This window comes from Geotrypetes seraphini, chromosome 1 (genome assembly GCF_902459505.1).
Source record: "Geotrypetes seraphini chromosome 1, aGeoSer1.1, whole genome shotgun sequence".
In the NCBI taxonomy this organism is placed as follows: domain Eukaryota; kingdom Metazoa; phylum Chordata; class Amphibia; order Gymnophiona; family Dermophiidae; genus Geotrypetes; species Geotrypetes seraphini.
In genome coordinates, this window is record NC_047084.1 from 392,835,682 (window position 1) to 392,855,870 (window position 20,189).

General features: G+C 43.8%; 1 protein-coding gene across 2 annotated transcripts in view; it reads left to right on the plus strand.

Moving 5' to 3' along the window:
- FRMPD1 (FERM and PDZ domain containing 1) overlaps positions 1-20,189 on the plus strand; it is a 304,447-nt gene that overhangs the window by 234,986 nt on the left and 49,272 nt on the right. For both annotated transcript variants that reach the window (XM_033917490.1, XM_033917500.1), the window contains 3 exons: positions 266-392; positions 13,065-13,160; positions 13,253-13,435. In XM_033917490.1, the coding sequence (XP_033773381.1) occupies positions 266-392; positions 13,065-13,160; positions 13,253-13,435 (406 nt within the window). The remainder of the gene's footprint in view (positions 1-265; positions 393-13,064; positions 13,161-13,252; positions 13,436-20,189) is intronic.

Sequence of the window (20,189 nt, forward strand, 5' to 3'; positions counted from 1 at the left end):
GAACACTGTACCTTTCAAAATGGTGCTGAAAGACCCACAATTGCAGCTTTTAAATGCATTATGTCATGCAACCTGTAATAGTAAGCATTCACACCGATGTTAAAAATTCAGCAGCAACTTTGTGAGAGCAAAAATGGTCCACATTACAATAGTCCACATTACAACGGGGGAGTTGCCAAAGAAGATTAGACATCAACAAAGTAATTATTGTTTAGATCTATTGAAGTGTATTTCAGGAATAACAACATAATCTTAATTTTGGCAGAAAGGACTGGGGAATAGAAAACTTTATTTCTCCAACTTTGCTGCGAAATATGAGAGGCAAAGACATTAAAAAAGCCATTAGCTTCCACATGAAGAGGAATCAACTCTTGCTGGAGCCAAGGCAGAAGGTAAGTAAGATCTGAATATTAACATTTTTAGTCATGGAACCTTGTATAAATTTCACATCTACTCTAGGCTCACTGAAATAACAAAATTGATGGAGACCTGCCATCCACAACACAAACTGCAGTCAAGCTAGTAGGATTTTTTTTTTTCACTTGTCTCTCACTGCAAGCTGTTCATAAAGTTACCACAAACGGGTCACATTTTCTTGGTAACCAGGCAGACTATTTTGAAAGCCCTTTTGCTATTAGGAGACATTGATGGAGTAAGGGGGGGGACCACCCTAGGTGCCACCATGGCAGGGGCTCCAGTACCTTTCATCTCCCCCCTCCCCATACCTCTTTAAATCTTCAACAGCCAGAGTCAGCATCTTTTACCCTCTACTTATGCAGCCTCATCCCTTTTTCTGACGTCAATTCCTATTTGCGTGGACCAGGAAGTGACATCAGAAAGGATGAGGCTGTTATCCTTAGACAAGCAGGCAGCATATTCTCACATGTGGGTGATGTCATCCATGGAGCTCCGTCACGGACAGTAAAAAGTGTAGAATCACTTTAAGCTTTAACAAGTTTTTAGAGTGCCCACACTGCGCATGCGCAAGTGCCTTCCCACCTGATGCCAGCTTGTGAGGTTGTCAGTTTTTCATCTACCGCAGAGTGAAGAAGACATATCTCTTGTTTCTCTGTTGAGTTGCCTTCCCGTCTCTATTTTTTATAAAGGTTTTCAACTATTTCTAGTTGCTCTTCTTTCTTTTCTTTTCAAAAATAAGTACCATATTTTTCGCTCTATAAGACAACCCGACCATAAGACGCATCCACCTTTAGAAGAGGAAAACCCAAGAAAAAAAATTCCCACCGCCCTGCCCTGTACCCCCTCTGGTGATCTAGTGGTAGGCCAGGACAGTGAAAAATCCGTAGGCAGCCCCCCTGGTACCTTTTAGAAATCTGTTGCTGAGGACCAAGCATTTGAGGCAGAGCAAAAATGCACTTTTTATTGTACTCCACCTCATCCACTTCTCTACTCTTGCAGAAATAACCTAAAAGTCAGGACTCTTTTCACCCCCTCCTTCTTCCTTCCTGCCTCTCCTTCCCTCCACCTGTCGCCCTTACTCGTTCTCCAGGGTGATGCCACACGAGCATCTCCACAGCAACAACATCGCGGTGCCCCCTTTTATTAAACTGCGCTAGCAGTTTGTAGCTCATAGGAACTCATTGAGCGTCAGGAGCAGCACGGGGCATTCAGCACGGCTCCTGGCGCTACAAACTGCTAGCACGGTTTAATAACAGGGGGCCTAAGAGCAGGACTGAGACCTTGTCACCCAGTGGTGACTGAGTGAGGACGGCTGCCTGGCGCTCCCTGACAACAATTTACCTCATCACGGGATTTCTCCTGTCGGCAGCGTTCGCACACTCCAAACATACAACCAGAGCCAGCGGCTCCAGTCACTGCAGCAGCCCCCTCGCCACAGCCTAACCCAGTCATGCGGGGCGGGGTAGAAACACGAAATATGTTGCAGCCAATCAGAAAGTGCAAGCCGGCAAGCGTAGTTGGGTGATTGTCGGCCACTTGCCTCCTGGGAGTTGTAGATACTGCGATGTTCCGGCCTACAGTTTTTCAAAAGGCTGAGGGCTGGAGAGTTTTGCTTTGCAAAGTTGCATGGGTATTTAAAAAAAGGTAGGGGGAGGGTAAAACGGTACAGGGGAGGGTAAAAATTTGTATCTTCACTGCATAAGATGCACCGACATTTCCACCCACTTATGGGTGGGGAAAAAAGCGTCTTATGGGGCGAAAAATACGGTAATCTAGAAAAGGAAAAGGAAAATGAGCTTTTGGACTTTCTTCAAACTTCGTTCAAAGTTCAATGGCCTTCACACAATTTTCCATCCTTACTTTTTGCTCGCCCTCTCTGACTATATCTGACTCCAGGGCTACAGATTAGAAGAAGAAATCTACTATTGATTAATGTCAAAATTTTTCTTCTTTTATTTAGTTATTCGAATAGGCCTGGGGTCGGTCTTTCCCACGCCAAACTATGAAGACAGCCAATGTTTTCCCTTGTACTTTGGCACTATCAATGAACATTCTTTTTATTAACCATTGCAGCAGAATGGTTCTCTGCTTTATTTCTAAGCATGATCAACCAGGTTATTTTTACTCTTATGCGCCTTCCACTGTACCATCAATGTTCATACAGTACATTCTAGGAGGCTCATACGATCAAAAGTATTTTCCCTACTTTTGTTTCTCCTACTTTATCCACAACACCCTTTACTCCATATCCTTTTTAATTCTAAAGGACTCAGAGGTTTGGGAGTGGCTTTAGGGGAGGAGGAGACCACTACATCATTTTTAGGATTTTTTTTTTTTTTTTTCATTTCCCCTCCAGTTTATCTCAAACAGAGTCTCTGGACTGAAGAATTCATGTCCACGATCTAAAATTTGAGACTTGTGCTCTCAAACATTAAGATTGTACAGGAATCCTAGACCTGTTCCTGCTCGGCATGCTATGCAGGTCACATTCATGTTTTCAATTTCATTTTACTCTCTGGACAGAGCAAATGGATATGCTCAGATGCCCTTAGCGTATACAAGTTTTTATAGCATCTCATAATTCCATTGGAAGTGGTTCCAATACTGAAATCAAGCCATACCTTTCTCATAGGTCCTTGGGTCTTGTATCGATCTTCATTTTTTGTGTTACTGTTCTACCTGTTATACTTCTCTGCAATATGCGAGGATCTTATTAATCTGCTTTACATGTTGTGACCTCTAAACTGCTCCTTGGTCACTTCTGTGTTACCTCTTCTATCAAGAGTATATTCGTTCTTACTAACGTACTATAGTCACATCTTTGTAAGAATATTCCTCATGGGAAGACTAAAAACCCCTCCAAGGTGGTAATGAAAGCCTGTAATCTTGAACCACCATCTGATTCATTTTAAATGACTTCCGGATTAAAAAAAAAAAAAAAAATTCACACAATTTGTCTTAGTTGATGACATTGTGTACTCTTTAGCTACAACCATTTTCTACTGGTCTAGCAGCATTACTTTTCCTCTTGCTTTTTCCTGGAACAGAAAGTTTTGGGCTGCTGCAGGGGAGCAGAGTGGTTGGTCTGTCAACTTCTTTTTACCTTTATACTTCTATATTCTGTAAGAAATATCTTAGGGGTCCTTTTACTAAGACACGCTAATCGCTAATGCGTCCATAGAATATAATGGGCGTGTTAGCATTTAGCGTGCACTAATCGGTTAGCGCACGCTAAATCAGTTAGCGCGCCTTAGTAAAAGAGGGGGTTAGTTGCACGTTACCCTATTTGTAGTTTCCTCAATGAGGGTTGCCTGCGAGAAAGATTTTCACACAGTTCTCTGGTTTCTGTTTTGGAATTTATACATAAAACCATGTTCTGAGACTATGCTGCTTTATAGCTGGCCCTCTGGGATTACGCTTATGCATAGATCACATGGCGTCCTCAATCTATGTTATCCCATTCGCCTCAGTGTTTCAGAGTTCTCTGGCATCTCAGTGGTTTCCAGCTTTCGGCCTCTTATCCGAAAAGATCAGGGTCAATTCACCACTTCAACAATCTCTTCAGTGATTGATGTATCCGGTCACACTCCATTGCGTACTTCTCTGTGCAACACTGAGGTTTTTTTCTCCTGGTTGCCCTGTTCTTATCGTGTTTTTTTGCTATTTATGACCTTGTTCCATGGAGCACATCTATTGCTTCTAAGGAATATCCTTTTCAGCACCTAACTCTCCAGGCACTTTGCCTCTTTTTGTTAAGTTAACTTAGTATCAGCTCTTTGCTTCATTTGGTATCACTGGCTCAGAAGTAATTTCTTTGATTTTTGGGTACTATGCGGCTAACCTTGGTTACCCATCATCCCTCTTCTATATCAAAGTATGAGGGTACAGGAGTTCAATGACAAAGGGTTGTTACTTTGTTTCTCTGGTTCACCTTCTGGGTACACGTATTTACATGTGGCACTTATTTACTACTTGGGGCTACATCTATCATGGCTTGTTCTCCGTTCCTTATTTTACTGGGATAAAATTATATATTTTTTTGAATCAATAGTTTCTAATGTGCCATTCACAGGGGACAGTAATTTGAAGGTTCCACTACTTTCCTTCTAGAAATATGCTTTCATGGGCTCAGGTCCCATTTTTAGTAACGCACCTTAGTAACGTTCTAACTTTACTAAACTCCTCTTTTTCAGTATATAAGGAGTCTTTAAAAAAAAAAAAGACGTAGCAGAGCAAATCAGGGCAGTAGAAGGCCGCGAAGCAGCGTGTTTAGAGTGCTGCGGCCGCTGCTGGAGCTGGGAGGTTTGTCGGGACCACGGGAAGGGGGGGTGGGGAGGGAGGCAAGGGACTAAGGGACCCGGAAAACTTGGGACAAGTTAGAGTGCAAGAAGGATAGTGATCATGAGTTACATCCCAGTGCCACAAGGGGACATCAGTACAGAGCTTAATTTGCAAGGATCCTTGAGATCAGATAGCTGTGTTAAGGACCAGCCCTCCTAGGATGTTACCAGCTCCCCACCCCAGGACAAACAGCTTCAATATAATAAATGTAATCCTTAGTTGAGTTACTGAGCCATAGCAGATTTTTTTTTGGGGGGGGGGAGGGGGAGTGTCAATGTCTTATATTCCACTTAATGATGCTGAGGGGCAGGAGATGGGGAGGGGAGGGTATTTTCCCTATCTGTCCTGGTGGGTTTACAATCTATGAATATATTCATGTAAACTGTTCTGAGCTCCCTTGGAAGAACGGCATAGAAAATTGAATAAATAAATTAAAAAAACTAATGTACCTGGGGCAATGGGGGGGATTAAATGACTTACCCAGGGTCACAAGGGGCAGCTTGGGATTTGAACCTACAACCTCAGGGTGCTGAGGCTATAGCTCTAACCACTCACTCTCCCATGGGGGGGAGGGGAGGGAAGAGGAGAAATGCCGTTATGAATTCAATAAATCTAATTCTGCTTTATAGCATAGGGCCACGGAGAATTAGAAGGGAGAGGTAGAATTAGGCCTTGAGCATGCGCAGATGCATGCTCAAGGCCCGGCAGAGGCAGGAAGTTCTTCATGCGGCACCGGCACGTTCTGTGAGCTGCGTGCCAGTGCCAGACGGTGGGGGGGGGGTAAGTTTCAAGTTGTTCGGGCGGGGGGAGGCCTTTGCAAGCGGGGGGAGGAGCAGCGCCGCTGGCCTTAGCGGGGGTTGTGGAGGTGGTGGGAACATATCAAGCGAGTTTCCATTATTTCCTATGGGGAAACTCGCTTTGATATACGAGTATTTTGGTTTATGAGCATGCTGCTGGAACGAATTATGCTTGTAAACCAAGACCAACTTTTTGTTTTTAAAGAATTCTGTTCACTCTTTCCTTTTTAAATCTCTGTGGGGATTTCACGTTTACTGGCATATTGCTTGTGTCATATGCTTCCCCTTTCTATTCTCTACTGATTTCTTGTTTAAGGCTTATTATAATCCTTTCTCAGCTTTCGTGAAATTAATTATTATTATTATCAGGAGTTTCTTTTCTCCACAGTAAGCTACTATGTCGTATACTTCATAGCACTGGCTTTTCCTCCTTTCTAGAAGGGTTCATCCTTTTTAGGGCTATTCTTTAAATGTGAATCATGCTTGTGTTACTTATGAAAGTCCGTTCCCTTTTTCATTTGTATCTACTCTGGGACATGACTGGTGTCAACGGTTCATTTGGTCTCCTGCTCCATATGGGTGCATTTTTCAATAGTCCTACTTGATTCTTGAATCTTTTGGGCGTCTCCTTCGCCTATGTTTAGATTCATCTGCTTTAGGAGATCTTTTCTTATTTTATCAGCCTCCATACATATATGGTCTCTGGGAATTCTCCTTTTATCTCTAGCAGAGCATGGGATTCCCCTATTCATTTTTTCACTTATGTTCCTTCCCTTGCCTCCGCACTCTCGTATAAGACATTGGGTCTAGGTTTTGCGAGGCAACTCAAATTTTTCTGAGTTCTTGGAACCTAACTCTCCCTCTATCCCCTTTCTAAAGCTAGGGAGTCCCACATGTGAGAATATGCTGCCTGCTTGTCTAAGGATAAAGTAATTATTATAAATAACTCAGAGTGAAAAACCAGTATTGATTTGTAAAAACACATTCACAAAGGTAATGCAGCAGAGGAATGCAGCTAAGCACGAGTCAGGATAAGAACCCACACGGGAGGAAAAGGCCTCGGATGAGAGCCCTCCCACCGCCACAGCAGTAGTGTAAGGTGTTCAGGCAGAGAACCTCATTGGCACAAAAAACCTCCCATGGGGCCTCTCAAGACTCTGTGCAATGCAGCATAGCTATATATCAAACAGTGGTCAAAGTGATACGAGTAAAATTGAATCAAGGTCAGAACACCAACGATGGCCAGCCTCAGGGTGTGCCTCCGATTATGAGCTGAAATGATGCAAATAAAAATGAAGATAAAGAGTGAGAGTAAAAATTTCTAACTCCCCATTGCCACTGTGCTTGACGATATACAAGTATATATAACATAAGGATAAAGCACAGTTACTTGCTGTAAAAGGTGTTATCCTGGGACAGCAGGCAGATATTCTCACAACCCGTCCACCTCCCCTAGTTGGGCTTCTTCGTTTGGGTATAGAACTGATGACCTCGTGAGCTGGCATCAGGCGAGAAGGCACTTGCGCATGCACAGTGCGGGCAGTCTAAAATATTGATAAATCTTAAAGTAATTCTACACTTTTCACTGTCCGTGCCAGGGTTCAGTGGATGATGTCACTCACAAGTGAGAATATCTGCCTGCTGTCCCAGGATAACACCTGTTACAGTAAGTAACTGTGCTATGTGAGCAGCAGTAAGAGATGCTGCTTGTGGCCGATGAAAATTTGAAGATGTACTAGGTGGGGGGGGGGTGCAGGGAGGAGGGGTGCATGGCACGGAAATTCTGAGGGTTGTTCAGGGGGTGTACGATGATGCTGGGTGTCTCTGCCCCAGGTGCAAACTTCCCTCACTATGCCACTGTTAGGAGAAATGGATTTGACAGCTTTCAGGAAGAAATTGAAGGCTCATATGATTAGCTTAGATTTGTTAATGTCTATTTGTATTCCTTTAGCTGTGTGTCTTGTGATTTTACAATGTATAGGTATACTATTCCAGTGTTCTCCCTGGAGCCTTTTAGCTGGCGCTCCACCCAGCTAATTTAGATGACAGCCCGGCTGTCATCTCGATCGCGAATCCTGCTGCTGCTGCCGCTGCTCAACATTTTTTAAAAAACCTCTCACCGGCTTAGAGATTTCCCAGGCTGACTCGGCACAGCCTGAATCACCTCCAAAAGTGTTTGGCTCCTGCCTGACCTTTTTTTTTTTTAAAACACCAGGAAGCGACTTGAACCCATGCTCCAGGGCTTTAACGTGTGCGTTCCAGCTTCCCTTCTCTTCCCTCTGAAACCGGAAGTTACATCCCGGGGGAGGGGGGGAGAGAACAGAAGGGAAGCCGGCATGCACATGTTAGAGCCCCGGAGCAGGCAGGACCCGGCAACAAGGAAGGCCCGAAGCAAGCAAGAGCAGAAAGTTGTAAGCTTCCCTCTGTTGCTGACCTATGGAAGATAAGTTAGCGATGAAGGGAAGCTTACAACTTGCCTTAGTCTGTAGCAACTCTGCCAATGGGTATGTGAGATGGGAGGGCTGGGAAGAGAAATGCTGCTGCTGTACCCAATTGGGGGGAGGGATGAGAAGAGAAATGCTGTTGCTGCACCCAATGGGGAGGGGAAGAGAAGTGCTGCTGCTGCACCCAATTGAGGAGAGAGAGGGGAGAAGGAAGACCACGGAAGGGAGAGGAGAGGAAAGAGATGCCAAGACCATGGGAGGGAGGGAAAAGAAAGGAGCTACCAGACCATGGAGGGGGTGGGGGAGATATATCAGGGCATATGAGGGAGGGGGAGGATACAGATGCCAGACCAGGTGAAAGGAAGGAAGGAGAAGAGATGCCAGATAATGGAGTGGGAGGGGAAGATGGAAGGAGAGGAGAGAGATGCCAGGGCATGGGGGGAGGGAAGGGAAACTAAGGAGACATAAAATGCCAGACCAGAGGGAAAGAAAGGAGAGGAGGTGCCAGAGAAGGAGGGATAGGAGAGGAGAGAGATGCCAGGGCATGGGGGGACAGAAGAGAAGGCGATAGAGATGCCAGACCATGGGGTGGAGTGGGAAGGAAGGAAAGGAGAAGAGAGAGATGTCAGAGCATAGGGGAGGGGGGTGGAGACAAAAAAATGGAGAGGGGGTGAAGCTGAAATGAATCATGTACAAAGAAGAGAAAGGGCACAGGATATACAGTTTATTGAAGAGACATAGAAAGAGGGAAGATGCCGACATAGAAAGAGGGAAGATGCCATATGGAACAAAGAGAGGGCGGACACTGGATGGAAAGGGCAGAGTGGGTGGACAATGGATGCAAGGGGCAGAGAGAGGGTGGACAGTAGATAGAAAGGGTAGAGAGAGAGAGGGCTGAGGCTTGGTGGAAGGGGCAAAGAGGATAGATGTTGTATGGAAGGGAGCGAGGACAAACACTGAATAGAAAGAAGAGAGCAAAGAGAAGATGATATAAAGCAAAAACGACAAAAGGTAGAAAAATTTTTTTTGTTGCTTTACATAGAATCAAGTAGTATTGTAACTGTATTGATTAAAGTTTATAAATAGCAAATAGAAATAAGGCAATTTGGGGGGGACTAAACCTCTTTCCTCAGGTCAGGACAAGATACCATAACAGCAGTATACTGTACTGTCTTGAAGAAAGATTTGGCCTCTGAAAGCTAATTGAAAAATGGATTAGTCCAATAAAATGGTATTTTCTTATTTCTCATTATTTGTTTTATTTCTATTTGTTAATTTGTAAAGTATTAGGGGATGTGTCATTGTTTCTGTGGTGTTGCATTGTATGCAGAGTCTGGTTTCTTGGTTCAGTTTAACTTTTGTCTACATATTTCTATTTTTAGTTTGTGATTATTCCATATTGGGTGAGGATGTATCTGTGTTCTGTGTGTATGAAAAGGACATGGTTTTCTGTTAGCATCAACTATACAGAATCAATTGACTGTGCAGGATCTGGTTTGTTTAGTTTTACAATGCGTGTGTTGGTGTTCTAATGCTCACTGCAGTGTTTAAGATGCTGCCTTTTCCTAGGCGCACTCTTGTGCGATATGTGGATTGTTACTAAAAATAACTTTTTTATATAGAAGAGGGGGTTGTTAAAAAAATGATCAGCACTGGCTGTCATATATACTAGGTACGCCACTGTTGACGTAGGTATTGTCCCCCCTCCCACACACTATAAAGAATTAAATTAAAGTTGTATTAAAATCAAGCAGCTTTCAAATGACATTATAAGCAAATAAAAATAAAATATTTTTAATACATTGCTAATTATTACCTGCATCTTTACCTAAACTGTTTTGCCCTAGCTCTCACTTTGATCTTTATCTGCTACTTTTTTTATTTTGCTGTAGTGCAATCACACAGGTCTCAGTAACACTTCTCCATAAATTATGTGGAAGAGGTCTGGAAGTGGGGATCACATCTATTTCATATCCTCAGCGAGACCTCAGGAAGGAACCTAGTGATCAAAACATTATTAGAGGTGCTGTAGAGCTGTTTCTTGTATGACTGGATGAGCTATATTTATCTTTTGTTTTGGTTGTTTGAATTCATGCAGAAATAAATGGCTAGATTGAACCTAATGACTTCATTAATGCATTTCCCTTTTTTAAATCTCTATACCTTGTGACGGGGCCAGGAGTAAGCCTAGCGCTGGCAACCCGGCTCCCGCCCCATGCGCAAGTCTGAGCGCTCCTTGGAGGGCCACTCTGGGTTAAACACAGCAGAAAAGAAAAACTCCACAAATAATTGCCAGTTCCAAGTTTTATTACCCAGTTCAAAGGCACTGGGTCTAAGGCAGCTACAGTGGCTGATGAGGCTTGGAAAAGATTTATCATAAACAAAAGTTCTCTTTTATAGCAAGTCCCTGCTTCTTTCAGGAGAGAAAAAAAAACCCAAAACTATTTCCTTTTAAACATGATTTCTCTTTCTCTAGTGCTGCTGCCAGGCTTTCACAGTTCTGGGCAGCCTTTGGGTTTCAAGAACCCCCAAATCAAAGTTCAGCTGTCCCCTCCTTGGACTTGGAACAACTATTGTATTACGCCTTCGGTTGCTTCAGGAAGTTTTGGGAACCATCCACCCTTTGTTTTAATGGTCTAAGATTCCCCTCCCAAAGTTCCCACTATCAGGGCTGTGCAATGTCAGGTCACTGAATCCACTCCGGGCTTTACTTCTCCCTTCAAGGTTAGTTAGCATTACCCATCCCCCACTCACTATGCTTGGCTAGCAAACAGGGACTGTGAGACCGCTTTCAAATACACAGTGAGCACGGCTTGTTTTCCATAATATTCGGCCCTGATGCAGTGGGTTGGAATCTTTGCCCACGAAACGTTGGCCACGTTGGCTTTTCTGTAATACAAGCGCTGACTCAAGATAAGTAGGCTTTCTAAATAAGAAATGTTGCCTAACTATTAATAAGAATTTCTAATTAAGAAATGTTGCTTAACTATTAATATATAATAAGAATTAACCTTTGGAGTTAAATGAATGAATGCAGTTTCATGAAGTTTACAAGAGTGTAATAAAAGGAATGGAAACGAACTAAATATAGCATTTTTATATAATGAAAAATTAGTAAAAAACGACCTTAAATAAAAATCACTAATTTATATTAGTTTTAGTCTTTTGATAAATAAAGTAAAATAATAGGAGTGAAGGAGTGAAGCCAATGATTGGAGAATAAGGAGCAATAAACAACTACGCTGAATACCCCAGTCATTGAATTTGACTACGCGTAGGCTCCATTACTGAGGCTTACTCCTGTTAGTAAAATAGAACTTTCATACACATTCTAGCTTAAGTGGGAATTATTGTTTGATACTATATTTCTGGTACCCAGACTCTGCAAATTTTGCAGAACTGCTACCACTGCTCTTTCTTCCTCTTCGCAAGAGGGGGGCTCTGATGAGCCAGTCATCTAGATAAGGATGAACCAGCCAGCCCACCCTGTGGAAATGAGCTGCAACCACCACCATTACCTTGGTGAACATCTGGGGTGCCATTGCCAGCTCAAATGGTAGTGCTGCGAATTGATAGTGAATCTCCAACACGTGAAATCTCAGGAATTTTCTGTGTTCTGCCCTATGCTTCCTCCAGACTCACAGTCTCTTTTATCTCCCTGTCCCTTCCCAAGTTCAGTTTCTCTTCTCTCTCTTCCCTTCCTCCTCCACCCTCTGAACCCCACCCTCCCTTTCTTGCTCTCTCTCCCATTATCTGGAGTCTGGCATCCCTCCCTCCCTCCCTTCATCTAGTGTCTGTCCTCTAACCCAGTCTATCTGTATTTCTCTCCTCTCCCTTAATTGCTCTGTTTCACTCACTCTCTCTCTCTCTATTCCTCCAGTATCTCATCTCTTCTTTCTTTCTCCCTTCCTCCCTCCCCCTCCTGCAAGGTCCATTGTCTGTCTCTTTCCCTCCCTGCATGAATATGGCCTCTATCTCCCTCCTCCCCACCACTCCACCAAACACTGCAGGCCAGTCCTGGTGTGCCTTGCCTCTGCTGAGACCCACCTGCAGGATATTACATCAGAGAGACAGGTCACAGCAGAGGCAAAGCCCCACTGGACAGAGAGCAGCCTTCAGTGCTGCCTCAGGAACATCAGGGAGGAGCGAGACAGAGGCCAGACCTACACAAGGAGGGGGGTGGAGTGGAGACACTTAACCCAGAAGGAGGAGGGAATAGGAGAAGAAAGGAGAGAAAGGTGATATTTTGGGGGGGCTCCTATTATTGGGTGGTCCTGGGCCTTTTGCTGGGCTCACTCAATGGTAATTACGCCCCTGGATACTATTACTGCTTTGCATGGATATGTGTCTAGGTTTATGTATACACATTTTAGCCTGCATTATTTTACTTTCCAATCATAGATAATGAGATGATTTTCATAAAGTAGACTTAAAAGGGTGGGTCAATGGTGTGGGCAGACTTGATGGGCTGTAGCCCTTATCTGCCGTCATTATAAGTACCTATACCATTTATATGAATAATGGCTGCTATTATCTGGAAAACTAGCACAGTCGGGCCTATCCACAGATATTCGGCAGCACTATCTAGATATTGCGGCTAAATATCCCTATAGACTGCCTCGACACTATCCAGGTCCTGCTGTGAGAAGAGATGTGGCAAAGTTTGCAGCTATGTGATTAGTGGCAATATTCAGTTCATTAATCGGATAACTATCTTGAGCAAACAGTTTGTCCTAACAGCACTGAGACAAGTCACAATATTTCTGCTATCCAAATAGTAGTTCCAGTCATGTCTGAATCCAGATGTTCAGCACTAGCCATTATCTAGATAGCAGCGCTGAATATCCATATTTAATTCAGCTGTAGTGACCGACATTTACAGTATGCATATATTATAAACTTTAATGTATGTGTGTGATTGTATCTCTCTCCCTCTCTCATATACAGAGATAGATAGATAGATATACTTACACTATACACATGAGCTAAATTATATATATATATATATGTTCTTAGCTATTAGATTTCATTCACTTATTTTACAACTATTTTGTTTTCAATAAAGCAATTCAGTTCCGCAGCACATGTGCGTGCCAGTTATCTAAGGCTTCTTGGAGAACTTAAAACTTATGGTGGGAAGATCTTTAATGCAACTCTGCTGGTAGGTACAACATTTTTGTTGTTGTTGTTGTTAATTCTGTGATGTTTTTTTCATTTTGCTTCATCTGTTCTGATTCTTCTTTCCTATGATAGTTACAGGACAGGGAGTTATATATTGCCTTGTTAGTCGGAGCCAAGTATGGAGTTAGTCAGATTGTCAACAACAAACTGAACATCATGACCACTCTGGCAGAGTTCTCAAACATCAGCAGAGTAGAGCTGAGTGCGGAATCAGAGAAAGTGAGCATGATGAAGGTTTATCTGCAGGATGTGAAGGTAAGTAGCACCTAAAGGCATTGAAACCAGTTTAGGTGTCTAAATATTTATTTATTTACAGTATTTCTAGACTGCAAATCTCACAATCCTAAGTGGTTTATAAATAAAACATTCACAATATATCAAATAAACATACTGTATATAACAAAACTAACATAAATTAAGAAACTGTCCTGGAAAACATCAAAGATCATAATATAGCCAGTTTTGCCATACTGTTATGCTCTGTAAAACTGCAAAAATAAGTGTTGTTTCTTTATAAATGTAGCAAAACTGGTTAATTTTCTCATTCTAGGATGTAAAGAATTCCATAACTTAGGTCCAATTACTATAAAAAAGGATGACCTATACCAGGTTTGTTCAGCCTTTTTCTATCAGGAGCCTCATTTTATATTCTGCAACATTTGTATTTTGTCATATGTGTTGTCTTCTCTCAGCCAGTCTCTCTCTCTCTCTCTCTCTCTCTATCAGCCCGCAGCCCTCATCCATTCTACTTGCTGTCTTTCATGTACCCCCCCTCCCCAGCTTTTACCCACTCTCTTTCCCCTTACCTGGCTTCAGTTGCAGAACAAACAATGGGCTTCCAACTTCCCCAATGTGACTCATCTCTTCAAGTCTGAGCTGCATGAAGCTGGAATCTCAGGTTGGTCTCTTGGTTTCAAGTTTCATGAGACTTGAAACCACGAGACCAATCCAAACTTTTGGCACTGCTTGGCTCAAACTTACACAGATGTAAGTCATGGCAGGAATCTTACCATAGGTACAAGCTCTGTGGGTGCTAGTGAGAATACCCTCCATATTCTTTCCAGCACTGCCCAGACATCAAAGCTGAAATCTTCCCAGTGTAGAGCTGGATGAAAGGCAGCACCGAAAGGTCACTTGGACACACAATGTCAGAGGCGTGAAGAAAGTACAAGAAATTTTATTCACAGCATGCCGGGACTCTAGTGCAGTTAATAGCCTGCCTACTAGAGTGTCAGAAACAGGAAATACACGGACTTTTATGCCCTTTTTGCAAACTAATATATGCAAAAACTACAATTTTTATTTGTTACTTCTATAACTTTCTAAAATTATTATTGGTCCTAAGCCAGCACTTATGATAGGTTCAGGGGTACAAATTATAGTCCTATAGGAAACTAGCTCATTTCTCTGCTTATCTAAATCTTACAGGTCTAAATGCTACATGTACAGAAGGGCAGGGCACATCATGGCTCAAACTCTTATCTATTCAGCTTACAATGTGGTAAGGTAGGGACATACATTTTAGGCAGATGAAGTCAATAGATTGTAAACTTTCTTCAGCTATGTAGACCAGAGCAATAGCTTAAACAACAGTTAACCATTTCATGACCCTACAGCACCTTTGTAGATACTTCTCCCACCTCCCCCTGCAGCCCATTGATCAGACATTCCTTAGCTAGTCAATAAGCTGCAAAGGAAGCAATAGCTTAGGAGACATCATTGGTCAGACATTCCTTAGCCAGCCAATAGGGCTAAGGGAAAAGCAGGATGGAAGTTGGTGTCTCCTAAGCTACTAGTTCCGCCTTCCCCTGCAGCCTACTGGCTGGCTAAGTAATATCTGACCAATGGACTAATAGCAGGTCTACCATAGAGAGGAAGAGAAGTGCTGAGGTAGGCTCTGAGAAAGGAATGAAGAAGTGAAGAGTAGCACAAGCATCGAGAGCTAGAAGAGATGGGTTGTGAGGGGAAAAGAGGCTGAGGGAAGACACATAAACTATGAACGAGAGAACAAAACTGAATTTAATGCGAGCTGGGGGAGCATGGGCTAAAATATAAAGATAAGTGGGCAAGGGATGGACTGAAGAAAGAAAAACAGAGATGAGGACAGGGAGATGAACTGTGTGGGGTTCAACGAGCAGGAACTAAGAAAAGGGTTCTGAGAAGAGTGATGATCGGGTTGGAGGGATGGGAATAGCATAAGAGGTGAATCTAGGAAGAAGAAAAAATCAAGAACAAGCAAAAAAAAAAAAAAAAAGAAAGATAATTTTCAGATTTTGGGAGTTATGCTTTGGATCTATCAACTGCTCCCCACAACTGAGTGAGCCCAAGAATCACTGGGTAGGAATGTATTAAATTGCTAATTGAGCTGGGGCAGTTTGGGGTTTCTGCTCTTTTCTTCCAACCTTGCAGTCATAGGGATAAATAAGGTATTTCATTAGAAGGATGTGGAAAGGGAATGAGGTTGTGAAAGCATGGAATTCCATGAACTGGAAATCTCCCTTACTTTCTCTTGGCAGCTCTGGTTTTGAAAGGATCTGTGGACAGGGATTGAACTGAAAGGGAATGGAGGGTAGCACTGTTTCAATTCCTCACAAAAATTTAAAATATTATTACCCATTGTATCCCACAGGCGGTAGAAATTAGCACTGGGCTATGCGAGCCTATAAAAGTAGCACAGCAGCATCAGTAGGAAGAGGTGGCAGGAGATCATTGACAAAGTTGGAGGGAGGGGGAGAAGGGACATATTGACTGACAAATTCTGTATGTTTCTTGGTTTAGCTCCCTGGCTCCTCCTTGCAGCATTCCTCTTTTGTCCCTGTTCCTATGCTCCTATCCGTGCCCACCATCTTCCCTCTTTTTGTATATCTCCATGTCCAGTTTCTCCCTTCTCTTACTCCCCTACACCAATGTGTCTCTCATATTCTCTCTTTCCTCCCTCCCTCTGCTATGTTCAATATTCCACTCACTCTTCCTTCATCCCATTAGTTCAGCTTTTCTCTTTCCTTTCCCTTCTCTTTCTTCCTCCCTGCAGGTCCTGAACCTCTCTCCCTTCCCTCTAGCCCCCTTCTCATGGATCCATCACCGCTCTATTCCCTCCCTTCAGCGCCCAGGTGTGGGTCTGGCATCTCTCCCTACCCTCCAGCTCCACTCCACCAACCACATGGGCCCAGCACCTGTTTCCCTTCCCCCCAATCTCCAGACCAGATCCAGGAACTGTCTCCCTTCCCTTCAGCTTCAGTTGGTTCAGCAGTCCAAGCAACCCCATCTCCCCTTCATGGATGCAGCAGCAGCCCCACTTGCGAGTTCAGCAGATCCCCTCCCTCCCTAAAATGGATCCAACAGCCCCTTCCTTCACACCCTCCATCGCTTCCGTTCGGGAGTCAACCAGCAACCCTTCCCACAAAACCTGTGACTTTCCTGGGTCTGCCCCTTTGTGCCTCCTGTGGCGAACCTACCAGTCTCTTAGAAGCTTCGTGAAAGAAGAAGCATCATCTCATGCAGGGCTGCTCCAGGACCTTCTTCCAGCCGAGTCCCTCCTTCCAATGTAACTTCTGATTTCTGGAAATAGGGATGGAAAAAACAAAGGATATGGTGACAGAGGAGGAAAGGAGAGAAATGATGAGCACAGAGTGGTGGAGAGATGGAAAGAGGGGAAGGAAATGATGGTACCTATGAATGGCAGGGAAGGGAAGAGACAGAAACTAGACAGATTTGAAAAGGAGGATGAAAAATAGAAGAAAAGTTGATCTTGAAAGATGGATATAGGGCAGGAATTAAAGAGGAGAAAAAAAAGGAATGAATGAATGGACAGAGTACAGGGAAGTAGAACCAGAGATGCAAAGATAAAATCACCAGACAACAAAGGTAAGATAAGTGATTTTATTTTTAGTTTAGTAATGGGGAGAGGGGTAATGGGTTTTGATATCCCACCTTTCTATGGGAAAATTGAATTGAAATGTATCAGTTTTGAGAATTTACGTGTGCTATGTACTGTATATATTGCATTATACATGAGGAAATGTGAGGGGGTACTTTATGTGATTAATCATGCGATTAAAAATTTTAATCAAAATACAGGTTTATTAAATAACCGAGTTTTTAACATTGTCCGAAAACTTCAATAACTGTTCATGGTATGTAACTTGCTAGGCAGCGTGTTCCAAAGGTGAAGCCCAACATAAGAAAATGCTCTATTCCTTGTCCCTGTCAACCTTACATTATCCAAGGATAGAGACAGCCTTGGTGATTGTGAAAGGAGGACAGACATCCAGGTATACTCAAGCGCTTGAGGCATACTATCTGTCAGCTCCATATGCTGTAAAGATTTGCTCTTGTAACCTGTTGTTGATTATTAATAAAATATATATTAATTAAACCAGCATATTGAGCTTCCATGAAGCCAGTGGTATTGAAAGGCCGTAAATAGGCGGCTTTTCAAACCGGCAACCAATGCAGGTAAATCAGGACAAGTATTACATCATCAATTTTTTTTTCTTCGCAGATATCAATTTTACAACTGTATTATGCATCAGCTGCAATGTTTTAGAACTATTTTTACTCAACCCATTATACAATGATTTACAATAATCTAACTGACTGATTATCAATGCATGAACAATTTTTACTAAATTAAATTGAGACAGAAATGGTCTCAACGGTTTGATCAGTCACATTGACTACTGCACAAATTTGTGTAGTAAAACTCAGACCTATCATAATTAATACCCAAGGTCTTGATCTCATCCGCTGGCGTAGCGAAGGTTGGAGGTGCCTGGGGCGCTGACACCACTCCTCGCTCTCTTCTCCGCACCCCCCCTGCCACATGTGTGCCCCTTCCATTCCCCCATACCTGTTTAGCTTCCCTGGAGCGAGCAGCATCAGCTCTCCCTCTGACATCACACCCTAGTCATGGGACCTGGAAGTAACATCAGAGGGGAGGGCCACGGCCAGCATGAGAAGCAGGTTGGAACTGTTGCTCACATCAGCGAAGAGCTAGAGGTATGCTGGGAGGGAAGTGAAAGTGCGCGTGTGGTGGGGAGGAGTGGGTAGGAGTGAGAGGAGGAGAGATGCTGATGCCCCCACCAAGACATCACCTGGGATGGTCCATCCCTTGCCCGGCCCCCCCCCCCCTTTACTACACCACTGATCTCATCTACTAATGGCATAACAATTCCTTTAACTTTGGCTTAACTTGCAATGGTTTATTATGGTATGATAACCACATCGCAGAAGATTTTTTCACATTTAACACCAAACCTTGAGCACAAAGCTATTCAGATAAATTCTTCAATTTCTCATTAAATTAATTTACTGCATCCCTTTGATATTCCTTTTTATCCCAGGACAAGCAGGTAGCATATTCTCACATGTGGGTGACATCATCCACAGAGCCTGGATGCGGACAGCTTTGCAAGCAGACTTGCTTGTAGAACTTTAGAAAGTTCACGACTGCCGCACCGCGCATGCGCGAGTGCCTTCCCACCCAGTGCAGGCGCGTCTCTCCTCAGTTCTCAGTTTTCCGCAGAACCGAGAAGTCCTATTTCGACGCTTTGCACTAGACTTGGCAAGTCACAGGCTTCAAGAAGTGTAGCCTGTCAGCCTAGCATTGCTAGCAGTCAGTATTTTCAGTTGCCCTAACCAATGTCGGCAAAGGTCAATGAGAGATCATATCATTCATGTCTGACTTAACACCTAACTCACCTTCCTGATCAGTGAAACTAACCAATTTTCAGACAGTTTACTAAGGATGGGGATACTTAACTTCAATAGAATCTACCTGTTCATTGGATCCCCGGATTCATGACAGCCACCTTCCTAAGAACGCTTTGCTATACAGTTCAACCTATTTACTGAACAATACCTGGTGTAGTCATTCACCTCTGTCCTCCATCACCATTAATGGGACAACCTACTCTACACCTCTGGTAACTAATGATTCTATGGACATTCCAGACTTTATTTCATATGCTGTGCATCCACTACCTCTTGGTATGGGGAACGAGACATTTCACAAGCTGCTGAATTTTACTGAACTCCATGCCTACATTGAACAACTTAAGAAAACCTCCAAAGAAGTGAATCATACCATCACTTTTGAAAATGGACAGATTGTACAAACTGTTGAAAATTTGCTACGAGATGCTCATGTTTCAGTTTGGGAACTTCTCTTTGGATATTCACCCACTGCAAATCATGTATTTGATGTTTTAATTCATCCTATCGTTATCTTAATTATTGTACAAATTTTGTTATGTATTGTTATGATTTTCCTTTGCTGTAAAATGAAACACATGTACCGTATTTTCGCGGATATAACGCGCACCATTGTAAAACGCGCACAGGGGTATAGCGCGCAGAAATCACGATGATATGTACAAAAACTTTTCTATACCGCGCTCAGGCATATAACGCGCATGCTGCCCGACTCTCCTCTGGCCACCCCGACTCTCCTTTCGCTCTCCCCGACTCTCCTCTGGCCACCCCGACTCTCCTTTCGCCCTCCCCGACTCTCATCTGGTTGCCCCGACTCACCCTGACTTTCGGTGCACTGCCCCGACTCTCCTCTGGTTGCCCCGACTCACCGTTCACCCGCCCTGACTTTCGGTGCACTGCCCCGCCTCTCCGTGCCTGTCCCCCTTGAAGTCCTGTCCCCCCTTGAAGGTCTGCCTGTCCCCCCTTGAAGGTCTGCCTGTCCCCCCTTGAAGTTCTGTCCCCCTTGAAGGTCTGCCTGTCCCCCTTGAAGATCTGCCTGTCCCCCCTTGAAGTCCTGTCCCCATCCTGAAAGCCTGATGCCCCCCCTCGACGTCCGATTCTTCTCCCCCCTCGGCAGGACCACTCGCACCCCCACCCCGAAGGACCGCCGACTCCCCGACAATATTGGGCCAGGAGGGAGCCCAAATCCTCCTGGCCACGGCGACCCCCTAACCCCACCCCGCACTACATTACGGGCAGGAGGGATCCCAGGCCCTCCTGCCCTCGACGCAAACCCCCTCCCCCCAACGACCGCCCC